The 27,804-nt window shown below is 37.5% G+C and overlaps 1 protein-coding gene across 1 annotated transcript; it reads right to left on the reverse strand.

Annotated features, from left to right (window-relative positions):
- Positions 1-6,599: 6,599 nt before the first annotated feature.
- Positions 6,600-27,747, reverse strand: EIF5A2 (eukaryotic translation initiation factor 5A2). Its single transcript, XM_086394090.1, has 5 exons — positions 27,662-27,747; positions 26,803-26,996; positions 26,157-26,261; positions 12,290-12,421; positions 6,600-11,401 (listed from the first exon to the last, which is right to left on the reverse strand). Exons 2-5 carry the CDS (start codon positions 26,965-26,967, stop codon positions 11,342-11,344), a joined length of 462 nt encoding a protein of 153 aa, XP_086250216.1. The 5' UTR covers positions 26,968-26,996; positions 27,662-27,747; the 3' UTR covers positions 6,600-11,341.
- Positions 27,748-27,804: the final 57 nt, after the last annotated feature.

Below are 27,804 nucleotides of genomic sequence, written 5' to 3' on the forward strand. Positions count from 1 at the left end.
TTAGAACTAAACGCTTGTAGCTCAGTCGGTAAAGAATCTGCCTGCAGTACAGGAGACCCAGGTTCAATCCCTGGGGTGGGAAGATCCCCTGGAGAAGGAAATGGCAATCCACTCTAGTATCCTTGCCTGGAAAATCTCATGGACAGAGGAGCCCCGTGGGATGCAGTCCATGGGGTCACAAAGAGTTGGGCATGACTGAGTGGCTAACACTAACACTAGAACTAAAAAGTTTAAAACTAACTTTCAAGAGTAAAGATGCATTTAAGATATTTTTAACAAAACTGAAAATTTGCTATTAATAACAGACCCCTAGTAAAGGAACTCTGAAAAATATACTTTGGTATAAAGAAAAATAATCCTAGAAAGAAGGGGTATCTGCCAAAAGAAATAGGGAGCAAAGAAAAGGTCTAAGATGTGCGTAAATCTAAACAAACACCTACTGCACATAAAAAAAAGTTTATTTTGTGGGTCTGCAAAGGTTCGTCTAGTCAAGGCTATGGTTTTTCCTGTGGTCATATATGGATGTGAGAGTTGGACTGTGAAAAAGGCTGAGTGCCGAAGAATTGATGCTTTTGAACTGTGGTGTTGGAGAAGACTCTTGAGAGTCTCTTGGACTGCAAGGAGATCCAACCAGTCCATTCTGAAGGAGATCAGCCCTGGGATTTCTTTGGAAGGAATGATGCTAAAGCTGAAACTCCAGTACTTTGGCCACCTCATGCGAAGAGTTGACTCATTGGAAAAGACTCTGATGCTGGGAGGGATTGGGGGCAGGAGGAGAAGGGGATGGCAGAGGATGAGATGGCTGGATGGCATCACTGACTCGATGGACGTGAGTCTGAGTGAACTCCGGGAGTTGGTGATGGACAGGGAGGCCTGGCGTGCTGCAATTCATGGGGTCACAAAGAGTCAGACACGACTGAGCGACTGATCTGATCTGATCTGTACTAGTAATGTAGTTTCTTGATCTTGGGGGTGGTTACATAAAGTGTGTGTGGTTTGTGAAAGTTCAGGCTCAGTAGTTGTGGCCCAGGGGCGTAACTGCTCCACAGCATTTGGGATCTTCCCAGACCAGGGATCAAACCTGCATCTCCTGCATTGGCAGGTGGATTTGTTACCACTGAGCAACCAGGGAAGCCCTCAGTGTATGTTTAGAAAAACCAAAGTTATTTTTAAATTATTTTTAACAATTGCAGTTTCAGAAGTAAGGTTTTATTGCTATACAATGCCAAAAGAATTCTGAATAATTGGTCAACCTTTAAAATAAGAACAAGTATCTGTTTTTATTGCTTAATTTTATTACTTGTCATTTTTATCATAGTCATTCCCCTATTTGTGTCCATTTAGATTATTTCCATTTTTTCACTACTATAAGCAATGCTTTGGGAAACTTTTAAAGAACAAAATTATTATCCTCTTATGCTGAAATAAATGGCTCAAGAAAGGAAATATAAAGAAGTAAAAAAGATAATGCATAAAAATATCTAAAATCACACCTGCTTAAAATAGCCATTTAATCCTTTGGAACATGCATGTTTATGAATGTGTATTTATATATCTATATCATTTAGATTATACAAGTAATTTTATACATTTGTAAATATTAGTTGGTACAATGCATACTTTTTTGAAATTTAAAAAACTATAAACTATTTCAAACTTAAAATTGTAAAAATATTTCAAAACACAATGTATACATATATAAATACATGAAAATCTGGTAAAGAATATATAAATATATATGTGTGTCTATATATTCTTTAGACTTTTACCGACTATTAGCATTTTGCTCCATTTATTGTTTTTTATCTACAATATATCTATATATCTATAAATCTTTTTTATTGTATCTGGATTTTCAGTCATAGTTGAAAGGAAGCCAAGTTATAGAGAAATTCACCCATATTATCTTCTAGGTCTTGTAGAGTTTATTGTTTCCATTTGGACCACTGCTTCATTTGGAGTTTATTCTTATGTATGTTGTATGGAATTCATTTAATTTTTTCCAAGTTTATTTTTTTCCAGTTGTCCCAGAACAATTTAGCTAAATAAATATTTGCCCAGTGGTTTGCAATACTACTTTTATCAAATACAAAATTTTTTTGTATATATTTGGGTCTATTTTGAGACTTCATATTTCACTCTTTTGGTCTGTTTATTTGCCAGTACCTCACTCTTTTCATTATAGAGTCTTTGTGTGTGTGTGTGTGTGTGTTAAGTTGCTTTGGTCCGTGTCTGACTCTTTCAACCCTATGGACTGTAGTTTTCCAGGCTCCTTTGTCCAGGGCATTCTCCATGACAAGAATCCTGGAGTGGGTTGCCATGACCTCCTCCAGGGGATCTTCCTGACCCAGGGATTGAACCCACATCTCTAATGTCTACTGCATTGGCAGGTGGGTTCTTTACCACTGGCACCACCTGGGAAGCCCCATAGAGACCTCATAGTAAGTTTTAATTTCTGTAGTGCTAGTCCCCCCACCCCCACCCTGGTGGGCTGCCGTCTATGGGGTCGCACAGAGTCGGACACGACTGAAGCGACTTGGCAGTAGCAGCAGTCCCCACTTACAGCTCTTTTCAGTATTTTTCTAGCTATTTCTAGCTCTTTTCAGTATTTTTCTAGCTATTTCTTGTTTATATTTCCACATGAACTTTTTAGCAACTTGCTTAGCTCCATAAAAAAGCTTGTAGTTTGAGGGGGCTGCATTAAGTTTATAAATTAAATTAAGTAGAGCTAGCATCTCAATTGGAGAAGGCATTGGCAACCCACTCCAGTACTCTTGCCTGGAAAATCCCATGGATGGAGGAGCCTGGTAGGCTCCAGTCCATGGGGTCACTAAGAGTCAGACATGACTGAGTGACTTCACTTTCACTTTTCACTTTCATGCATTGGAGAAGGAAATGGTAACCCACTCCAGTATTCTTGCCTAGAGAATCCCAGGGACGGGGGAGCCTGGTGGGCTGCCATCTATGGGGTCGCACAGAGTCTGAAACTACTGAAGCGACTTAGCAGCAGCAGCAGCAGCAGCCGCAGCCGCAGCAACAGCAGCAGCATCTCAATAGTGTTGAGCTATCAGCCAAGAACAAGGAATATCTTTCCACCTGTTTAAGTCAGATTTGTGTCTTTCAGTAGTGTTTTATAGTTCATATAGGTTTTGAAAAATTTTTGTATGTTTCTTCATTGTATTTTATCTTTTTGCTGGTCTTCCTTCCATTATATATCTTCTAATTGGTCATTATTTTTGTATATAAAAGCTGTTGTATGTTAATCTTATATCCTTCTACTTTGATGAATAATTCTATTGAGTTAGCTTTATCATTGATTATCTGGGATTTCCAGGTATTCTATCAGATCATCTAAAAATAGGAGAGCTTCTTCTCTTTTACAGTTGTAATGTGTCTTAACTGTTTTCTGTTGTGCAATAGTATTGGCTGATACTTTCAAAACAATATAATAGTTGTCAAGATAGTGGGCATTCTTGTCTATTTCTTGACCTTACTGAGAATGCCTTCGGTGTTTTTCCATTAGGTAAATGGCTAGCTTTTACAATTTTACACACAAACACACACCCACATGTGATCATGCATACACATACACACATATAATGTTACATATACCATGTTATCATATGGTATCATTTGTGGTAAATATTCATCCACCTCTTTTTTTCTTTCGAAGAGTTTTTTTTTTTTTTCACCAAGTTCAGGTAAAATAATTTGGTTTCAGAGATCCCAGATAATCTCTGCTGAACTTTAGTCCCAACTTTGGCAGCACTGGTCTGATCTCACAGTTAGTAAAACCTACAGTTACCTTTTTAAAAATGGCCCACTTGGGTTGTTACAGAAACCTACCTGTGCTTCATGCAAACAAGTTGTGGGGGGAAATCAAATTTATTGCACATGGAACATAGCACTAGTAACACAAATAAGGAATTTTTCTATAATTTCACGAACCTGACACAGCTCCCATTTTAGAGAGATGTTTTGAGGATGGATTTTGTTTTATCCAAAGTTTTTTTTCAGCATCTATGGAGAAAATAATATGACTTTTCTCTTTAGACTCATTAATATAGTGAATACTATTAAGAGAGATTTCCTAAGATATTAATCTATTTCCTTGGGAGTGAATTGATAGATTTCATATTGATTTATTTTGTATCTCTGATGTAAACTCCATGTGGGTGTGGGTATCATTTTCTTCACGTGTGGTTTGAGTCTATTCACTACTAGTATAGTATATTAAGATATTTGCATGAGTACTTGTATTTATGTTATCTTTATCAAGTTTGGGTATCAATGTTATACTTGTTTTGTAAAAAGAATTTGGAAGTTCTAATTTTCTATGCTCTAAAACAATCTATGTAACTTTGAGACCATCTAGACTCTAAAAGTTTGGTAAAATTCTCCTGTGAAACTATTTGCCTGGTTTCATTTTTGGTTGTTGGGTTTTGTGTGTGTGTGAACAATTTGATAACTTTCTCTGTTTTAAAGTTGTTCTATTTAAGCTTTCTCTTTCTATGGAGGTTGATTCTAATAACCGTATTTTCCAAAAAAATCGTATCATGTAGGTTTTCAGATTTATCAGCATAGAATTTATTTTCATTTTCCCTCTGCATTGTTAGTCATTCTTTCTTGTTCTCATTTTTTACTTTTGTTTTCTTCCTTTATTTACCTTAAATAAATTAGCCAGTGATTTGTTAGTTTTTCAAGAAACCAGAATTTTTATTTCAATTTTTCTATTCACCTGGTGGTTTAGTCACGAAGTCGTGTCCAACTCTTGCAACCCCATGGACTGTAGCCGGCCAGGCTTCTCTATCCATAGGATTTCCGAGGCAAGAATACTGGAGTGGGTTGTCATTTCTTTCTCCAAGGGATCTTCCGACCCAGGGATCAAACCCATGTCTCCTGCATTGTAAGTGGATTCTTTACCAACTGAACCACCAGGGAAGTTCTCTAGTCACCTAATTCTGTTTTTATCATTTCTCTTATGCTCTCTTGTTTTTTTTTTTTCTGGTTATTTGATTTAGGAGTTTATTTACATTCCTTTCATTTTTGATATAGATGTTAAAGCTACAAATTTTCCTATATACTGCTTTAGATTCTGATATAGTTTTCATTATTTTTCAGGAATTCTTTGTTTGTAGTACTCCTTTCACTATAGAATTATGTAATAGGTTTTCAAATTTCCAGGTAGTAGGGTCTTTTTATTTTCATTTAGGATTGGTATCAGCGTTATTTTTACCATTTCCTCTTTGTAGAAACTGTTTTCTTTGTGCCCTAAATGTCCTTTTCTTTTCAGAAAGTTCCATGTATTTGTTTTTTCTCTAAGATTTACCTCAATGATTGTACAAATTAAAATGCACTAGAGTGGCAACAATTTTAAGTGAAACTCACACATCTGTGTGAACAAAAAAGGCAGACACACTATCAATATTAGGTAGATAAACCTCCGTTCTCCCAATTAGAATCTTTGTCAGGGATCTGATAGCAATTGTGGTTGCCAAGTCTTTTTGCCCTTCTAAACACTAGGACACAAGTCATTGTGATGCTGGGTAGTAGCCATGGGTGGGATCAAAAATTGTTTCAACTAGATTTAAATAACTCACAAATGGACAGTGGATTGATAAAACATTGTAGGTGGGTCCTTTTGAGCCGATACACACCCAGTGATTGTAACTGATCCTGCTGGATTAAAGTATTGTGGGAATCGGTATTTTAAGTTCCCAGTGGCACACACTTTAGACAGGCAGTACAAGTTCTAAAAGTGGCAGTCCCATAGGACACATCCTATTTGGATAGAATATTTGTTTAAATATGAGGTTGCGGGGGGTGGGGGGCGTGAAGAAACTCAAGCTGATATGTGACATACATAATGTACTAATAATACAGTTATTAGTGTTTGCAAGTGGCAAAAAAGAGTGGGGCTGAGGTGTACAAGACTTTAATCTGGTGCTTCTCCCACTGCCCAGTTATGCTTGCTGGATCTGGAGGGTTATGGGTAACAGTAATGCTCATCACAGATAGGAGGTGACAATTATGCTGGTAGTCTTGGTATGGTCCACACGTCAGGAAGTGAGAGATGTTCTAGAATGGTACAGTGGGTAAAAGGAAGAAACTGCTGCACCCCCTCAGAATGAATCTGTCCAGATGATGTTGATTAGATATGATGAGGACTGGGAAGAGTTTGCTTCTGGGACTCATCACACCATTCACATCAGTATAGAAAGCGAATAGCAAGTCTGGTAGGGAAGGAACACCTCAGACCCTGATCAGGGGTTGGGACCACTGAACTCTCTTGCATTATGTATCCCTGGAAGAATACACAGGAAGAGGAGGAAGAGATGTATTTATTCTTGTATCTATAGAATTTTGAACCATGTATTTTATATATTCTAAAAACTATTAAAAACTTAAAAGATTTTTTTTAAGTATATCTAAATCTGGAACTGAAATTTAGAAATTAACATTTTCAGGTGTAAAGCTAGGGTGCTGTACAATAAGAACCTAAAATATAGAAAAACAAACAAAATACAAGTTAGATTTTAACAGTAGTTAATTTTCTAGTATGAAAATGTCTCTAGGAATGTATATATACAAGAGTAGTATAAGCTATTAACTTTATTTTTATTTAATATAACTGATGAAGTTAACAGACAAATATATTGTAACAAAAAGTTATAATTGATTAGTTTATGTTCCACATTTTAAAGGATTTCACAATTATTTTAACATAGTCAAAGGCTTACTATATGAATTTTACCCATTTTTGAAATGTAAAATACACAATTATAATAATACCCATACTACATATCTTACAATTTTAAAGTTTTAGCTAAAACTTATGAGTCTCTGCAGGTAAGAGTTCTCTTATACCTATGACAAATAAAATGTATTACTAATAAAGTGCCACTGGATTAGACAATGCCATTTCAACTATTTCCTTTTTGAAGAGAAGGACAGAAACAGTACAGAGCTAGGAATCTGCATTATTCTTTATAACAAGCACAAGAGTGCTTATTTATAGTAGATATTAACCATATAAAGGATTCCTCTCAAGAAAAATCACAACCGTGACTTATGACAAGCTGTATAGTCACCACTGAATCAAGTTTATATCCAGAGTTTTAAAAAAGTGCAATCTTGAACTATGATAAACTTAAGTCTACCAATATCAAGACATAGTTTTAGGGACTTTATATAAATAAAGGAACCTCGCTTTTAATTGTAAAATAGGTTGCAACTTGTAATAAGGAGTCAGGAATAGTGGTGGATGGTAAGGTTGGGCAACAAGAATGTTTTTTTAGCAGGTGAAAGCCTGATATGCATTGCTATAAGATGCATCTTTCATGTAAGGAAAACGTGTATAGATATATACAGCACTTTTCAGGCACTTGACCTCACGTGGTAGTTATGTTGATGCTCAGATGGTCATTTAATGAAAAAATATTAAATTATATAGAACTTCAAGTCATGTTCCCATAGAACATCTGTGTTCTGTAAGCTAAATCCAAATGTTCCCTGCTAAAATCAAATAATACCATATGCCCAATTCAGAGAAAGAAAATTTAATAAAGTTAATGGATTGAATTTTCTCAATTTTAAGGTTTTTCACAATGAAATTTTCTTAAGTCTTTGTTACCTATTACTTGTCCAAATGCTGGGAGGAAAAAAGGCTTGAAAACTATGAAATATCATGCCTAGATATCAGAAAAGTTTAAACTGTTGACCAATTAATATTATGCTGTTTATGGATATATGCTTATAGTTTGTACATATACTGCTTAAGAGTCATATTTTCTTATAATAAATGTTACTAGTTCATATACAGAATTCAATCTGTAAACACTTTAATGTGCCCCCAAAAGTGTTATGAATTTTAATTCTTTTCTCCCTAGACATGTTTTGAAAATCACATCCAAGTTTGGCTCCAAAGCTATCTTTGGGGTCCATGCCAAAGGAATGCTTTCAGGTGTATCATTAAGGATAAGGTTCTAAGATAAGACCACCAAATTCTTTTCTAAAATGAAAAAAATATGCCAAGATTCCAGTATACATGTTAGCAATATTCCAATTTTTTTCTTGAATATTTAGCATATAGTTTAAGTGTGTTGATATTACAGATTTTTATTTGTATGTATCACTGTATTACAATGTGGGAAAATTTTACAATATTCTTTCAGGCAGTTAGCTTTAAAATAAGGAAACTTCAGCTCTTAGCACAAACAGCCCTGAGAACAATGCATTCAAATTGCAACTAGAAATAATCTAATTGAGAAACTTTAAAATACAAAACCAAATTCTGGAAAAGTTGTAAATAAAAAAAAAGTTACCAACATTTGAGGCACTACCAGACTACAGTACTTTTAAGAGTTGGAAGGACTTTGTAAAGAGAACAAACATACAAAGCTATGTGCACATATGCACACATGTTGTGCTATTAATGAAAAACTGTATCCCCAAATTTTATAGCCTAAACATTTTATTGCAGCATCTCCTATTAAAGATTTCATGCTCTGGCTGCAGGAGAGTTTTGGTAATAGTTATAAAGAATCCATACAGAATTTTGTACCATAAATGGAAATGGATTCAAGAGCTTGCTGCTGCTGCTGCTAAGTCGCTTCAGTCATGTCTGACTCTGTGCGACCCCAGAGACGGCAGCCCACCAGGCTCCCCCGTCCCTGGGATTCTCCAGGCAAGAACACTGGAGTGGGTTATCATTTCCTTCTCCAATGCATGAAAGTGAAAAGTGAATGTGAAGTTGCTCAGTTAGCAACAATTTCAAGTGACTTGACAGCCCTTGGAAGGGAGCATGAAAGAAACATCATGTCTATGATGCAAATGCTAAGTCAAAGTAGCAATAATTTGATCTGTTTCAGAGGGTATATAACTTTGTAGCAAATAAGATATAACAAAGTCTTCACAGTAGAAATAAAATATGTTGTTCTAGAAAGAAACAAATATTCCACTTGTTAGTATAATACTGTATATAAATTGGTGAAATGCCTGCAGACAAAAAGGTATATCACTGTATAATCTATCAAGATGACAGTCTACATTCTACACGTGGTAACTGTGACATTTAACATTTACTACAAAAAAGTACAACAAATACTAGGAATCAACTTTTAACATTTCTGATGTCAAAAAAGAATGAAGTCTTTTCTGTTCTATTAAAAAATGTTTCCTGCTTCCTTTTAATACAATTTATAAAGCTTTTCTAAATGAAATATATTGTTCAAGAGAAACAAGTATTGACTTACATGAAAATAAACAGTCCCATATCTTTAAAATCTATAATTATATGTCAGAAGAGAATTTACACTTTATTATAGTACTTGAAATACTTATGCGTAAGTAGCTTTTGCCATTCAATATATGAAGTATAGGTGCATTATCATAATTTATATATACTTTGCAATTGAAATACTTTACCTTGCAGTTGAAAATATATTTATGTCAAGTTTGATAAATTAGGAAGAACAAGGGCATGCTAATCCAGAATTAATACTAAACCAGAATACTAGTGTAGTTAACTGGGGTCATATGAATGGCCAGCAAGAAGCACAGATTGGTAACTTTCTGGAATTCCTGCAGGTAACGATGCCAACCAGTCACAAGTAAGATCATACTACACGAGTATTAAAAAAACTAGAGCAGTGATACCTAAATGGAATTCCGGAAATGAAAGAATTTAGCCTAATTACTAATTGTGCTTTAGATGGGCAAAAGCTAAAATGTTATACTAAAAAATGATTAACTACAACATCAATATTTCTTGTGCTTTAGAATTCCTCTTGCATTTCCTTAAAGCATCTTGCTTCTTCTCCAAGTGGTTTTGCTGAGGCCAATACAAGATTTAAAACGTGGGCAAATTAAGTAACTAAAACTGGGATCTTCTGTTCCTAATGCTATTTCCAATCACTGAGTAGACCGATTATAGCATCATGCAGATTTTCCTCTAGGTGATAGGGTACAAAGGCCTTTTAGAAGTCAATGTATGATGGGAGAGGTCTTAGAATCAGTCTTAGAGAATGAAAGTATTACTGAAATGGTGATTTTGTTCTAAGTTTCACTGCAATATAATGGCTGTTACTGAGTCCTCACAAACCCTGTGATATAATGCCTAGAATTCTGGAAATAGATATATGATCCAAAAGACTGAACAGAAATGTAACAGAATCACCTAAAATACTTTTAAAAGTAATTCAGTTTATAGAAATCTTTCCTAGCTATATTTCATACCAGTTAAGTGAATTAAGTCACATGACAATCAGATAAATACATATACTTAAGTTAAATAATAATCATATAAAGTAACTTTTCTTCTATGATTCACTTTCATGTTAGAAAAAACATACATAAATTTAACAAGCATTCCAAATAATTTAAGAATTTCCAGTTTTTGTTGAACAAATACTCTGATGTCAAAAAAAGTCTACTTAAAAATGTCTAGAAAGGAGTGATTACTAAAATATCAACTATTGAACATAATCGATAAAAAGTACTGCATAGTATCCTGTAAAGCATGTCACTCCTTTAAATAGAGAAAACAAAAGTTAAAAATGCAAACAGAAACTTCCTATTTTTATGCTGATTACAAAGGGCTCAAATAAAAAGCTACAGCTTTTACCAACACCCTCTGCCACTGTCCTTTGGGCCTTCTTTACAATATGACTTGCTAACAGTCACACAACAGTTTAACGCCTCTGTTAACCACAACAAAGTACTAAAATGACCATAATACAGATTATACTAAGTCTGCCAGAAATTTGGCAAAGAACAGAATGACTGAGGTAACACAGGTGGGCTGCACACGATTACTAAGATAACTGGCACTTTTGATAACATGATTTTTGTTTAAGGATCTGTACTTGCCACACCCAGGCTGAAATTTTGACAATTCCAATCCATAATCTACTTATTCTATGATATTAAGTTTGAAATTAATGCAGAGCAATTCAACTTAAATGTGGTACATCAATACCACTGGATGCTACATTGTTTAAAACCCTGGTTTATTTATCATTTAACTAAAATTCAGGAATGATTTGCTCAGACAAATCATATTTGCTGAAGCTATCTCATCTGTTTCTTGGACTCACATACTGAAAACCACAGGAATGTTATATAATAAAGACACCTACAAAATTAAAAAAAAAGTTATATATCTTGATTATTTTTTTAAATTGCTAATTGCCTACAAAACTAACTCAGCACAATTTCAAAACAACTGAAAAAGAAATGAGGTTGCTTATGAAGGCCATAGCTTTGGTGACAACTTAGAACCAAACTTTAGATCTGTAGTTGATCCAGACCTAAACAGTTTGGTCATGCCTGATGTTCCCATTTATTTGCAGGGCTTTATGGCTACAGCATATTCTTCACTCATTGCACACATGACAGATACCTAGAAGGAAAAAAAAAAGCAGGTAAAAAGTTATTCAAAAGGCAGTATCTATATAAGATATATTTAATTCATCATACACTGGATAATTGTGGATCTATTTTTCACCCTGCTTATTTAACTTTAAAACTTTATTTTTAATTGGAGGATAATTGCTTTTCAATATTGTGTTGGTTCTTGCTATACATCAACAGGAATCAGCCATAGGTATACCTATGTCCTCTCCTTGTTGACCCTCCTCCCACCCCTCTAGGTTGTCACAGAGCACTGGGTTTGAGCTCCCTGCATCATACAACAAGTTCCCACTGCTCATCTATTTTGCATGTGGTCATGTATACGTTTCCAGACACAGAGAACAGACTTGTGGATACAGTGAGGGAAGGAGAGGATGAGATGAGTACTCATGGATGTTTTATACATATTTATTTTGGAAAGAGGCATTCCAAGATCAAATCATCTTTCTCTACAGTTTTCTAGAGAAGAGTTTCTTAAACTGTGGTTTTTAAAACAATTTCCAGGGAACAGGAAAATAAGAAGTATAAATGCCACAACACTTAGATGTTATACTTCTGAAAGTCATACCAAAGATAAAATAAATCACCTTTACTCTTTAGAATTCCCATAACATCCTTTCTCATCCTTCAGAATAGTTCAGGCTGACCTTCGAAACAAATTTGGGATTGACAGTGTCTATGTAGTAAAAAATGAACTTTGATACTTTTTTGGGGAATGGGCATGGTAAAAGGTATCCTGGGAAAACTGCCTAGTTCTAGAGTTCCTTTTCAACATTTCAGCACTATTTAACAGCTGTATTTCTTATAGTATTTTATGCTAATTTAGGTCAAAGCTTTTATAAAATGGCTTAAAAAAAATCTCCCCATAGGTCTTTACCTGCACATCTTCACCTGCATTATATTTTCCTTCTATTTCTTTGCCTAGTTCACCCTCTGGCAGCTTAAGATCCTCACGAACTTCACCAGTTTCTGTTAGCAGGGAAAGGTAACCATCCTGAATGCATATCAGCTGTTGAAAGAAATTATATCATTTGCACTGATTAGATTATATCCACTCCTTTGTAATTTTAACATGAATTGCCATTTACATTTATTTGTATAAGTACACAGTAATACAGTAATAAATTCTTGGTACTTAAGAATGCTACACATAGAAAAGTAGAAGATAGATATAGAGAAAAAGTATAAGTTCATTCCTTCTTGCATTCTTCCCCCCCCCACAAATCTCTACATTATTCAACAATCTGGCTTTTTTAAAATAGCATATCCAGAAGTATTTACATTTATGTACACAATACAAATATAGTTGTTTTCAAAAATAAATGAGTTATTTTTCAGCAAGTTGTTTTCACTTAAATATGTCTTAGAAATCTTTCAATTTTAGAAAATATGGACTTGGCTTAATCTCTTTAATCTGTATGGAGACAGTTACTGATTTAACCATTTTTGTATTAATGGGCATAAAAGTTATTTTCAGTTTTTCATGACTATAAACAATACGTTTTATAACTTGATTATACACAAACTGAAGTGGAAAATTTTTAGTCTCCAGCTCACTGCTAACAACACTAGGTTTTTTTAAAAAGAAAAAAATTAGCTTGTTGATGACATTAGTGCAACAAACCCAGTCATCAACCTAACCTGCAAAAAGACATAGTTTTGATATCATTGAATTTTTTTCATTACAGGTATGAGGAAACTGGCAGGCCACATTCATTTATTCTAAAAGCAGGTACACCATCAGTGTGCCTAGAATTCCAAGAGGTTTTATGAAAGGCAACCAGCCAGCACACCAGATGCTAACACTGAGATACACAAAAGGAATCAGAGACACGGTCCCTGGTCCCCTTCAGCCACTATTTCATACACAGGCATACCCCAGAGATAGACTGTCAGAGCGCTCCTTTATGGCGCTACCAACTCAGGCAGTGGCTTTCCACAGACACTGCACCAACCACAGGTGTCAGAGCGCTCCCTTATGGCGCAACCGACTTAGGCAATGGCTTTCCACAGACACTGCACTGACCACAGGAGATTTCAGTTTTTGCACATGTCTATAATCTCAAAAACAAAAAGCCACCCTATTGAGCCACCACAAACAACTTAATCTTTTGGTCACTCAAACATTTGTGAGATAGCTGGCAGAAAAGGGCAGGGGAGCAAGGAGATTGAGACAGAAGTGTGACTTTTAGACAACCACAGGCTCATTGTTTTTATTTTAGCTCCTTTAGCAACTCCCTGAGGTAGAACTTGTCAATTTTAAGAGTTAAAGGTTCCCACTCCATTAGCGACTGAACCACATTAGCCAAATAATAATATTGGTATTTTGAAATTTATATGGTATTTTATTTTTTAAGAGCAATTCATAACATAGCATTCATAAGCCATGGGATGAACTATAAAGCATTTCAAATACAAAAATGTACAGACATAAAACATCTACTAAAGTATTTGCTTATAAGCATTAAAATAAATTGGTATAATAAATAAAATTTTCAAAAATAAAACTAAGCTATAGAAAAATGAAATTAAATAATAATAATGAATTATTTGATCTTCTTAAAGAAAAGCTGTAAAAGTAATGCAATAAAATCCTTTGTCTTTTACTTAAATTTACTCTTTGTTAACATTTAACCATGTGCTTTTTTTAAAATCTCTAGTATATATGGAATATATAAAATGCTTCCATACACATTCTTATTCTTTTATTTTCACTGAACCATTTGAGAGTAAGTTTCAAACATTATGACTCTTTAGCAATAATACTGTGTTCTTCTCAAGGACATACTCATATAACCACAGTTTATTTTTCAAAATCAGGAAATTCAATATTGCTAACATATTATTTAATATACAGTCTGTATTCAAAGCTGCAGTATTGTCTTTTTTTCCCTCCCAGCTCCAGGATCATGCCTGGTATCTTTTTGGCTATCATACCAGTTCAGTCTCTTAATTTGGAACAGCTCCCATCGTCTTTCATGACACTGACGTTTTTGACAAGCACAGATTCATTGAATTATAGAATGTTTCTTAGTTTGAGTTTGTCAGTTTCTTAATGAATAAGATAGTGCATTTTTGGAAGGATTACTGCATAAATGATGTGTCCTCAGAGTATCACATCAAGAGGTAAATAATGTCTATTTCCTATTACTGGTGATATTAACTTTGATTACCTGGCTACAGTAGTATCTGCCAGATTTTTCCACTTTCAAGGTATCATTTCCCCTTTTGTAATTTTCAATCTTGTAAAAAAAAAACCTAACGGTGTCATTTTTGTGTTTCAAACATATTACTGTGCAACTTTTTCAATCTTTCCTCAAAGCCCTCTCTGATTCTATACAGTCAGAAGGAGATGGTGGTAAGGAGAGAGTTATAATTCTAAGTATTTCCTTCTGATCCTTCACTGTAAGCAAATCTACTCATTGGCTACACTAAAGCCTTTGACTGTGTGGATCACAACAAACTCTGGAGAATTCTTCAAGAGATGGGAATACCAGACCATCTTACCTGCCTCCTGAGGAATCCGTATGCAGGTCAAGAAGCAACAGTTAGAATCTTACATGGAACAATGGACTGTTTCAAAATTGGGAAAGGAGTACATTAAGGCTATATATTGTCACCCTGCTTATTTAACTTATATGCAGAGTACATCATGCAAAATGCCAGGCTGGATGAAGCACAAGCTGGAATCAAGATTGTTGGGAGAAATATCAATAACCTCAGATATGCAGATGAAACCATCCTTATAGTAGAAAGTGAAGAGGAACTAAAGAGCCTCTTGATGAAGGTGAAAGAGAGGAGTGAAAAAGCTGGCTTAAAACTCAGCATTCAAAAGACGAAGATCATGGCATCTGGTCCCATCACTTCATGGCCAACAGATGGGGAAACAATGGAAACAGTGACAGACTCTACTTTCTTGGGCTCCAAAATCACTGCGGATAGTGACTGCAGCCATGAAATTAGAAGATGGCTTGCTCCTTGGAAGAAAAGCTATGACAAACCTAGACAGCATATTGAAAAGCAGAGATGTAACTTTGCCTACAAAGGTCAATATTAGTCAAAGCTATGATTTTTTCAGTAGTCATGTATGGATGTGAGAGCTGGACCATAAAGAAGGTTGAATGCCAAAGAATTGATGCTTTTGAACTGTGGTGTTGGAGAAGGACTCTTGAGAGTCCCTTGGACTGCAAGGAGATCAAACCAGTCAATCCTAAAAGAAATCAATCCTGAATATTCACTGGAGGGACTGATGCTAAAGCTGAAGCTCTAATTCTTTGGCCACCTGATGTAAAGAGCCAACTTGTTGGAAAAGACCCTCGTGCTGGCAAAGATTGAAGGCAGGAGGAGAAGGGGACAGAGGATGAGATTGTTGGATGGCATCACCAACTCAATGGACATGAGTTTGAGGCAAGCTCTGGGAGATGGTGAAGGACAGGGAAGCCTGGTGTGCTTCAGTCCATGGAGTTGAAAAGAGTCGGACTCAACTGAGCGACTGAATAACAATACTCATTTGGTAACTTTGAAATGTTTTGAAGAATTTTTTTTGGTAGAAAAATCATTTTCTTAATGGTAAGCAAGGAGACAGGAGAGGGCAGGGTCAGAAAACTTGTAATAGAAGAGTCAATCATGCAGTGGCATACCAAGCTACTGAATGACATCTGAAATTATACCATACCCCCAAAATACTAGTACCAGAATGTGGTATCTATTATTCCCTACTAAAAGAATACAATGTATGGTGTTATTTCTCTCCATAGGGCTCTTGGGAAAATGGATAATTCCAGGTCCAGAGTAGGAAGCATACAAGATGTGAAAGCATGATAATCCATATCAAAGGGATTCAGGAGCTAACTGAAATAAGGGCCCTCTGGCCAAAGATAGAACAATTTGAGAATGAATAATAATAATAACTATAATATATTGAAACATAAATGTGTTTAAATGCTTGAGTTCAAAGTGGCAAAAAAACATTTCACTGGTCATCTTCAATAAAAGCCAGAGAACCAACTAATTTTGAAAACTGGTAATTAAAGGCAAAGAATCAAGTATTTATATTGCCTTTCCTATTATATACTATTGCAAGGGTAATCAAAAAAGCTAAAGGAAAATTTCTCTTTATAGAAGTGTTCTGGCTTTTATTTTTTTTTTAAAAGAATAACTGATTATTATTACTTTGTCTTCCCTAATAAGTTAATGGATTGAGGCAGTTATTACATATCTAATAACATCACAAAAGAGCAAACCATAAGATTCATTTACTTGATGACTGCACAGAACATCACCTTTGGAGTAGTTCTTATTAAAGAAAAAAGATGAAAAAAATAAAAATCTAAACTAGATCTGTACATTTAATTATCCATTTTCAGAAATATGTGGGACAAAGGAACATGTTAAAGAACAAGGAAAATGCAATTAGCAAAATAAAGCCTGTGAGAAAGTCTATAGAGCAACATTCTTCATCAAAAAATTGAGAGGGGGCAGAGAGAGAGAGAGAAATAAGGAAGGGAGGAAAGAGAGACTCAAATGCATGTATGAGAGAGGAGAGCCTATAAAGCAGATTTAAGAGATACCTCAACCAATTTCACTGTGTGGACTTTATTTAGGTCCTGATTTAGAAAAACTACAAAATAAAAACAATTAACTATCACATCTGAAAAAGCAAAACACAAATACAATTAAGAAAATGTAGATATTGACTGGATATTTGAAGACATTAAGGAATTACTAATTTTTGAGGTACCACAGTGTGCTTTGATCTTGCTCTTTACAGCCCTTACCTTTTAAAAATGTGTATCAAAATATTTGCAGATGAAACGATAAATAACATAATATCTGGAATTAGCTTCAAAATAATCAAGAGACAGAGGATACAGGAAATAAAAGTAGATGGTGGGGTATAAATGAAATAAGATTTGCTATGTATTGATAATTTTTTAAGGCAGATGATGGGTATATGAGGTTCATCATATTTTGAAAATGTCTACTATAAAAAGCAAAAAATAAAAATGCTATGGTATATCAGAATTCTAGAAAGAGCACCGTAACCACTAAATAGCTGGAGGCACAGGGAGCTGAGGAAACAAAGCATGAACTGAAAGGAAGTATGTGGAGAAAGCCAGTGACTGGAGATTCTGTCCATGATGTGGTCATATAAGAACATGAAAAAGGAAAATTATGGGGCAACTTTTTGCCTGTAATTTATTGGTACACAACAGCAGAAAGCTGGAGAAGGAATAGCATCACTACAGGTGCCTTCTTAGCCCTAACTTCTGAACTTAGTTTTATTTCTCAATATATTTCAAAATAGTCAGACTTTTAAGTAAGACCTCCTTTCTTCTCCTCCTTCCTTTTCCTTTTCCTCCAGCACTCTCAAGCTACTTCTTTAGAGCTGCTGGTCCCTGGCGGCGGGGGGAGGGGGGCATGGGGAGGAGACTGGGCAAGAAGGAACTGAATGCTTGACCACTGTTATCAAACAACACAAGTAAATAACACTATTATCAACTAGAGTGCTATCTGACTCATCAAGCCATAAAACTGGTTATGCATAGCGCCACTTCATCATCAAGTGCAAGCTGCATATATGAGACCAACGTGAGCAGGTCCTGAAGGCACAGGCAAGCTGTATGAGACTCAGAAAGTACCTTCTGCAACATCCACCACTTCCCCCTCAACTCATACCAGTGGCTTTATGGGGGGAGTTCCCTATGCGCAGCTGACTGAAAAATAAAAAAAGCCAGAGTGGTTTCTAGATGGTTATGCATGGTCTGATGAAACTACTTGGAGAGACAGTGAGGATGAGAACTTCATGCACTGGACTCAGAGGATAAAGAACTGAAGGTTTAGATTTACACGAATGATGGGCAATGGCTAAGAGTCTGTATGGAAGTTCAACCACACTGAAAGAACAAGATGGGAAAACTGCTGACAATAAGGTCTGGGAGAGTGGTACCTGGAGGGGCCTCTCTGGTACCTGGTACCTGAGGGGTCTCTCAGGGGACATGCCACTGAGGAGGCAGACAGGTGACAAGATGATTCTATCGGCAAATGTCACTTAGTTTCTTACTGTAGTCTTCTCAGTCCTTGCTTAACTGGCTTATCAATGACTGGCCATTGTGGCATAAGCTAATTGACACAGGTTTTTTCTCACCAAGGCTGATGTGACCTACAGCCACTACTGACTACAGCTGCTGCTGGTACCTCAGAGCACAGACCAACGCAGAGTCACTGATATGGCACTATTTCCTAGGGCAAAGGTCAGGGGCCTGAGGTCAGGGGTGGCAGTCAAGAGGAGCTACCCCATGCCTGAGGTCAGGGGCAGCAGCTGAGAGGAGCTACCCCACGTCCAAGGTAAGGAGCAGCGGCTGTGCTTTGCTGGAGCAGCCATGAAGAGATACCCTACATCTAAGGTAAGAGAAACCCAAGTAAGACGGTAGGCACTGAGAGAGGGCATCAGAGGGCAGACAGACTGAAACCACAATCACAGACAACTAGCCAATCTGATCACATGGATCACAGCCTTGTTTAACTCAATGGAACTACGCCATGCCGTGTGGGGCCACCCAAGATGGATGGGTAATGGTGGAGAGGTCTGACAGAATGTGGTCCGCTGAAGAAGGGATGGCAAACCACTTCAGTATTCTTGCCTTGAGAACCCCATGAACACTATGAAAAGGCAAAATGATAGGATACTGAAAGAGGAACTCCTCAGGTTGGTAGGTGCCCAATATGCTAGTGGAGATCAGTGGAAAAATAACTCCAGAAAGAATGAAGGGATGGAGCCAAAGCAAAAACAATACCCAGTTGTGGATGCAACTGGTGATAGAAGCAAGGTTTGATGCTGTAAAGAGCAATATTGCATAAGAACCTGGAATGTTAGGTCCATGAATCAAGGCAAATTGGAACTGGTCAAACAGGAGATGGCAAGTGTAAACATTGACATTCTAGGAATCAGCAAACTAAGATGAACTGGAATGGGTGAATTTAACTCAGATGACCATTATATCTACTACTGTAGGCAGGAATCCCTTAGGAGAAATGGAGTAGCCACCATAGTCAACAAAAGAGTCTGAAATGCAGTACTTCGATGCAATCAAAAACAACAGAACGATCTCTGTTTGTTTCCAAGGCAAACCATTCAATATCACGGTAATCCAAGTCTATGCCCCGACCAGTAGCACTGAAGAAGCTGAAGTTGAATAGTTCTATGAAGACCTACAAGACTTTCTAGAACTAACACCCCAAAAAGATGTCCCTTTCATTATAGGGGACTGGAATGCAAAAGTAGGAAGTCAAGAAACACCTGGAATAACAGGCAAATTTGGCCTTGGAGTACAGAATGAATCAGGGCAAAGGCTAATAGATTTCTGCCAAGAGAACACACTGGTCATAGCAAACACCCTCTTCCAACAAGACAAGACAAGACTCTACACATGGACATCACCAGATGGTCAACAGTGAAATCAGATTGATTATATTCTTTGCAGCCAAAGATGGAGAAGCTCTATACAGTCAGCAAAAACAAGACAGGGAGCTGACTGTGGCTCAGATCATGAACTCCTTATTACCAAATTCAGAATGAAATTGAAGAAAGTGGAGAAAACCACTAGACCATTCAGGTATGACCTAAATCAAATCCCTTATGACTAGACTATACAGTGACAGTGACAAATAGATTTAAGGGACTAGATCTGATAGAGTGCCTGATGAACTATGGATGGAGGTTGGTGACATTGTATAGGAATCAGGAATCAAGACCACCCCAAGAAAAAGAAATGCAAAAAAGCAAAATGGCTGTCTGAGGAGGCCTTACAAATAGCTGTGAAAAGAAGGGAAGCAAAAAGTAAAGGAGGAAAGGAAAGATATAAGCATCTGAATGCAGAGTTCCAAAGAGTAGCAAAGAGAGATAAGAAAGCCTTCCTCAGTGATCAATGCAAAGAAATAGAGGAAAATAATAGAATGGGAAAGACTAGAGATCTCTTCAAGAAAAGTAGAGATACCAAGGGAACATTTCATGTAAAGATGGGCTCATTAAAGGACAGAAATGGTATGGACCTAACAGAAGCAGAAGATATTAAGAAGAGGTGGCAAGAATACACAGAAGAACTGTACAAAAAGGATCTTCATGACTAAGATAATCACAATGGTGTGATCACTCACCTAGAGCCAGACATCCTGGAATGTGAAGTCAAGTGGGTCTTAGAAAGCATCACTATGAACAAAGCTAGTGGAGGTGATGGGATTCCAGTTGAGCTATTTCAAATCCTCAAAGATGATGCTGTGAAAGTGCTGCACTCAATATGCCAGCAAATTTGGAAAACTCAGCAGTGGCCACAGGACTGGAAAAGGTCAGTTTTCATTCCAACCCCAAAGAAAGGCAATGCCAAAGAATGCTCACACTACTGCACAATTGTACTCATCTCACACACTAGTGTAAAGTGATGCTTAAATTCTCAAAGCCAGGCCTCAGCAAAATGTGAACTGTGAACTTCCAGATGTTCAAGCTGGTTTTAGAAAAGGCAGAGGAACCAGAGATCAAATTGCCAACATCTGCTGGATCATCGAAAAAGCAAGAGAGTTCCAGAAAAACATCTATTTCTGCTTTACTGACTATGCCAAAGCCTTTGACTGTGTGGATCACAATAAACTGTGGAAAATTCTGAAAGAGATGGGAATACCAGACCACCTGACCTGCCTCTTGAGAAATCTGTATGCAGGTCAGGAAGCAACAGTTAGAACTGGACATGGAACAACAGACTGGTTCCAAATAGGAACAGGAATACGCCAAGGCTGTATATTGTCACCCTGCTTATTTAACTCATATGCAGAGTACATCATGAGAAACACTGGGCTGGATGAAGCACAAGCTGGAATCAAGATTGCCGGGAAAATATCAATAATGTCAGATATGCAGATGACACGTCCCTTGTGGCAGAAAGTGAAGAAGAACTAAAGAGCCTCTTGATGAAAGTGAAAAAGGAGAGTGAAAAAGTTGGCTTAAAACTAACATTCAGAAAACTAAGATCAAGGCATCCAGTCCCATCAGTTCATGGCAAACAGATGGGGAAACAGTGGAAACAGTGGATGACTTTATTTTGGGGGGCTCCAAAATCACTGCAGATGGTGATTGCAGCTATGAAATTAAAAGACGCTTACTCCTTGGAAGGAAAGTTACGACCAACCTAGATAGCATATTAAAAAGCAGAGACTTACTTTGTTAACAAAGGTCCATCTAGTCAAGGCTATGGTTTTTCCAGTGGTCATGTATGGATGTGAGAGTTGGACAAGAAAGCTGAGCCCAGAAGAATTGGTGCTTTTGAACTGTGTGTTGGAGAAGACTCTTGAGAGTCCCTTGGACTGCAAGGAGATCCAACCAGTCCATCCTAAAGGAGATCAGTCCTGGGTGTGGAGGGACTGATGTTGAAGCTGAAACTCCAACAGTTTGGCCACCTGATGTGAAGAGCTGACTCATTTGAAAAGACCCTGATGCTGGGAAAGATTGAGGGAGAAAGGAGAAGGGGACAACAGAGGGTGAGATGGTTGGATGGCATCACGGACTCAATGGACATGGGTTTGGGTGGACTCTGGGAGTTGGTGATGGACAGGGAGGCCTGGCGTGCTGTGGTTCATGGGGTCGCAAAGAGTTGGACACGACTGAGCGACTGAACTGGACCTAGGGCAAAGAGCCAGCTGCCTGGTGATAGTATATTCCCTCCATCATGGAAGAGGCAGCAGTTTGCGCTCACTGCAATATATTCTTACTTTACATATAAATTTGCCTTTGCTGCCTGCAGTGCTTCTGCTGAAATCTCATCTGTGGATTTATAAACTGTCACATTCCTTCAGAACCTCACACAGTGTCATTTCTGGTTAAAAAATTCATTTGACAGGCGAAATAAAAAACAGCAGGACAACACTCAGAGGATTCACTGCTCCATGTACTCCCATCATTCTAAGAGAGTTTGCATTGGCCTACTCATCTTTGCCACCTGCTGGACAATGCACGCCTGGGTGCTGTTTTACAAGTTACAATATATTCCAATATATGGTACTATTTCTCCCAAAGGTAAAATACACAGGCCTAGGAACCAAAGGTAGAAGGCTCTTCTCACTATTACCCTCACTGATCCTGTAGCAAAATATCTGTTTCTTCTCCCTGCAACACTGGGATCTGCTGATTTAGAGGTTTTCTATTCCAAAGAAACACTGCTTCTACCCGGGAACACAAAGATTCCACAAACAGGTTAAAAAGTATAAAAAGACTTCAAACACAGAGAATTCATTGCATCATTATTTTCTTTTTTGTTCTATTTTAAGTTGCAGTAACAAAATTCGACTCCTTATACAAAAGGCATACACTTATTTGAAGAATATACTAGGATTTAACATTCACAGTTTTGGAAATTCACCAATAATCCAAAGATACAAAATCTATACTTTAACATGTCCTATAGTGATTAGCTTTCCTTCTAAAAAGTGATCTTTAAATGACAAATAAAACTTTAGTGAATGATGAAAATGCATTTAACTTGTGGTGTGGTGCACAGGAACATAGAACTTTCTAAACCAATATGATTCAAGGGAGTAGCAGAGTTTGAACAAGCGTTTCTGTATTTAAGAGTCTGGGGATTCCCAAAAGTGTTTAAGTGTATTTATATTTTACACTATCAGTGAGCCCCAGACAACCATAACTAGTTTTGAGAGAAAGGATGGAAATTAGCAATTCCAGCTACATCTTGGAATGGAATTCAGAAGACAATTTTTCTTTCATTTTGAACTTATTTTAAAATACATAAAATTATAAATACCTTTATTTTCTTAAACAAAGATTTACCTTTTAATTATTATAACGAATATACACACACATATGTATATATTTCACTTCAGCTGACTGCCAAACTGGCATTTGAAATACTGAATTCAGCAAACACAAAGGACTACAAGTAGTCAAATAATAAGTAGAAATTGAATCAAGCCACTTGGATAGTGAAGACCACCATGCTAATGCTAAGTCGCTTCAGTCGTGTCTGACTCTGCGAGACCCCATAGACAGCAGCCCATCAGGCTGCCCCATCCCTGGGATTCTCCAGGCAAGAACACTGGAGTGGGTTGCCATTTCCTTCTCCAATGCATGAAAGTGAAAAGTGAAAGTGAAGTCGCTCAGTTGTGTCCGACTCGTAGTGACCCCACGGACTGCAGCCCACCAGGCTCCTCCGTCCATGGGATTTGCCAGGCAAGAGTACTGGAGTGGGGTGCCATTGCCTTCCATAGCACAATGAATATAACTGGAAGGGTTCATCAAACTAATTTTTTAAATGAATAGAAATAAATATTCTATGCTGACTTGATAATGAAGGGGTGTGATCACTGAGTGCTCACTCTGCAAGGCACTTTTCTAAGAATTAACTAATTAATCCTTACAGTGATTTCACGAGGAGTTTATTATTCTTATCCTTATTTTATAAATACAAAAAGGCAGATGAGAGATTAAATAACTTGTCAAACAACGTCATGTAATTAGTAGGTGCCAAAGAAAGGATCTGATCCTAGACTGTTAGGCTTGAGCCATTGTCTTAGCAGCTCTGCAACACAGACCATATACTGAGCGCTGGGACTACAGTGAACCAAGTGAGGCACTTGTTTTGGGTGCAGAATTTAAGGTGGTGTGCATGTGCACACAAACACACAAAACCCTCAGTGATCGGGTTAAGGTAGTATTTTTAAAAATTAGAATGTGAAAATTCTATAATGAACAAATTTTCAAACAAGATCAGAATTTCTGATTTTTCCCTTCTGACTTAGGCCCCTATGTTGCTTGGCATTGTTACTGGTCTTGTCTTTATGTAAAATTTTGTGCTTGAGGCAATGGCTTTACTAATCTCATTTCCCTCATTCTAGTTCTGGTCCTGCCAAAATACAACTCAAACCCAAATTTTCCTTTATGTTGATCCTGAGTTCTAATCAATGATTGGCTAATTTAATCACAGTGGTCGTCATCTGAACTACTATTTTTCTGAAACATTCAAAGGCAAAAGCATTATATACTGAATGAATATTGCATATTCAAAGCATTCACGTGTTAAGGATGAAAACAGAAATTCATTTTTGGCAAAAGAAAATTCTATGCTTAGCTTTAGTTGGCTGTACCATCCTTACCTCATTGAATAATCATGTATGCATTTAACAAATGTTTACCGAGCACCCACAGAGTCAGATACAACTGAAGTGACTTAGTAGCAGCAGCAGCACTGTATGCAATGTCTAAGTACTCCAAGAATAAGTGATTAAGTGAAGTTTTTATATAGGAAAAAATAGTTTGGGGCATAAATCTAATTAAGAGGTAATTATGGGGTACATATTATCTTTTAACCTTCATATTATCCCTCCTTTGTAGATGGGAAGACTGAGGCTTAGAAACATTGCATAATTTGTCCAAGATCACCCAGCTTGAAAGTGGCAGGACTAGATTGAAACTCAGATCTGCCTGACTTAAAAAAAAAAACTTTCTACTATTCTACTAAGACAATTCAAATTTCTACAGACTTTTTAACAACAATAGAAAACATTTATTAAGAGGGAAAATGAAAATATAAAACTGCTTACTAGATTAAAATTGTGTAAAAATATGTTTGAAAGTGAAGTTGCTCAGTCGTGTCCGACTCTTTGCGACCCCATGGACTGTAGCCTATCAGGCTCCTCTGTCCATGGGATTTTCCAGGCAAGAGTGCTGGAGTGGATTGCCATTTCCTTCTCTAGAGTGCTGGAGTGGATTGCCATTTCCTTCTCCAAAAAAATATGTTTACATGTGGACAAAAACTAAAAGGAAATCATTGGATATTGCAGTTAATGGTAACATTCTTTAAAAATTATAAACACAATATTAGGTATGGAAAGAAATCAGTTTAAATTGGGTAAAACAAATTGAGCATCACATTTGTATTTTTCACTATGTAAAATGAATAGAAAAGAGTTCTACATATAGCATGTTTGATAAAGAAATTAAAGACTTTCAAGAAAGACTTTAGTTATGATTAATCTGAGTTTCCACATCCTATGAGGTCAGTGGTTTAGTTACTATCAATACTCCAAACAAGAAAATGCTATCATTAAACATGACTTATCTAAATGTATAATTGGAGCTAAAAGTTACAGTTTATACCTATAATTTCACAGCATGGTCACTGAATATAAATAAAACTACAAAGTTTTTTTTTTTTTTCCTTCACCTATTCAGTGACCATACATTTTGTCCTTTGTATTTATGGCTTTCAACTTATTTCCCTATTTAAGGACACCAAATTCTGACACTCATTCCTTAATACATACAAACTTGGTTGGTGGAACATGAATTCCAAAAATTTCTTGAGAATCTTAGGTCTGGTAAGGTTAAAAAAAAAAAATACATTACCTAGAAGGGAATTATTTAAACTTGAAATAATTTACAGCAAAGAGAATAGTAATTTTACTAAACACTGGACTCACAATATGGAGTCACTTGATCTGAAAAATAGGAAGTGTTCAAATTTTTAAAATGCAAGAATGTTAAAGGGCAAACTAACAGTCATCCTAGATAAAATACAAGTGTTAAACAGCACTATATTTCTCCAATTTCTAAGATAAGCAGTACCTAATAATGGGTTAGAAAAACCTATAAAACTACTTGTGGGTTTTATTAAATTACAACTGACAGTAGAAAGTATTTGCACCTTTAGGAAACAAGTAATATTTTAAAGGAAATTAATACTTACTTGATAATCATTTCTCTTAATATTTGGAACATCCATGTTGTGAGTAGAAGGGCAAATATCTTCATACTTTTTGCCCGTGAAAATATCAATTCCAACAAGGTGAACCTAACAGAGAAGGGAGAACAGGAAATCTGTTTAATCTTTGCCAAGATATCACTCATTACATACACAGAAGCATAATACCAATGCTGATTATGACAGATTCTTTCTCCTTTCAAGGTCATCTAATTTTACTTTCTTAAAACAAAAAAGTAGTGGTCATACAACTGAGAAGCAGTGAACAACTAAACAGTATCATGACATATCAAGACACAATATCATACAGTCTAGTAACTCAATCATAAAAGTGCTTAAGAAAAATGAGGTTAGTTTCCTTAGAATGATGTTAGAACAGGTTTTTTCATTTGTAAAATAGATCGCCTAAGTCACTAGGATTCAGGAAAGTTTCTATTCCCAGTTAATGAAACATTATTGGGCCCAGGAAGGAAATGCTACCTTTCAGTATTCAAATAGCCGATCACCCAGTAATTGTGGGAAGAATAAAAATGTGTTCTTATACACTTACAAGTTCAGAAACCTCATGTTCTGTAATGGAATACAAATGATCAAAACCCCAACGCCAAGGCAGACCAGGAAGGGCATTTACCTTGGCATGACCGTGCTTTCCAGTTTTGGAAGTTGACATCTCCACTATCTTGCATGGTCGTCCTTTGAGCACCACGAAGCCGTTTTTGCGCAGGGCGGAACACTGCATAGGGTAAGTGCTGGAAGCCCCAGCATCTCCAGTAGTGAAATCAATTTCATCCGCCATGGTGGGCTGGGGAGATTCTTCTGAGGGTACTATGCAAAAAGTTTGTTTGCTTTTTAACAACTAGCATGCAAGCAGGAAAACGCCTCATTTCGGACAAGTTACGAGCCAAGCATCATGGATCTATTATTTCTGCATTTATAGAACACCCACCCGGAATAGTGGGCACTTTCTAACTCCGGCCTTACAAACTTTTCCATCCTTTGCTGGGGAGGTGGGAGGGAAGTCGCAGCAGAGCTCGCTGGGGTTGGGGAATACCCGCCGAGGGCGCTCACCCGCTCGGGGGGCAGCAAATCCCGGCCCCCACCGTCCCACCGCCGGACGACCTTCCCGCACCGCGCCGCCCGGCCCTCCGCCACCGCCCGGATCCTCAGTGCGGGGGACCCAGCCCAGGCCGCACATCCCTGCGAAGGATGGGGATAACAGGACCTGGCCATCAGCACCTGGCCCTCGGGCAGTGGGCGCACACTTCTCCCTCCAGCCTGCAGCGGCGTCACTTCGACCTCTCAGACACCCTCTGTCCTGCCGACATCCCCGGCCCGGCGCCTCACGGGCCTGAGCCCTGGCGGGTCCCGCGCTCGCCTCGGTCCCCCTTCCATCCTTCCTCCTCTTCTCGGTCGGGGCTCGGCTCTGGCTGCCTACCCCAGCCCTTCCTCGCTCCGGTCGCAGCCCCACCACCTTTTCCCCGAGTCTTCACCTTTCAGAAGGTAAAGAGAGCCTTTTGCCTGCGCACCCGCGCCGGTCCCGCACAGCTGCGGCGGCGGCAGCTGTGGCGGCCGCGGCAGTTCCAAGAGACGGGGCGGGGCCGCCACACTTTCCACACCCCGGCCTCCCCGCCCT

The sequence above is a fragment of the Bos grunniens genome, chromosome 1 (genome assembly GCF_055505025.1).
Source record: "Bos grunniens cultivar Pamir isolate PY7600 chromosome 1, Bosgru_T2T1.0, whole genome shotgun sequence".
NCBI lineage: Eukaryota > Metazoa > Chordata > Mammalia > Artiodactyla > Bovidae > Bos > Bos grunniens.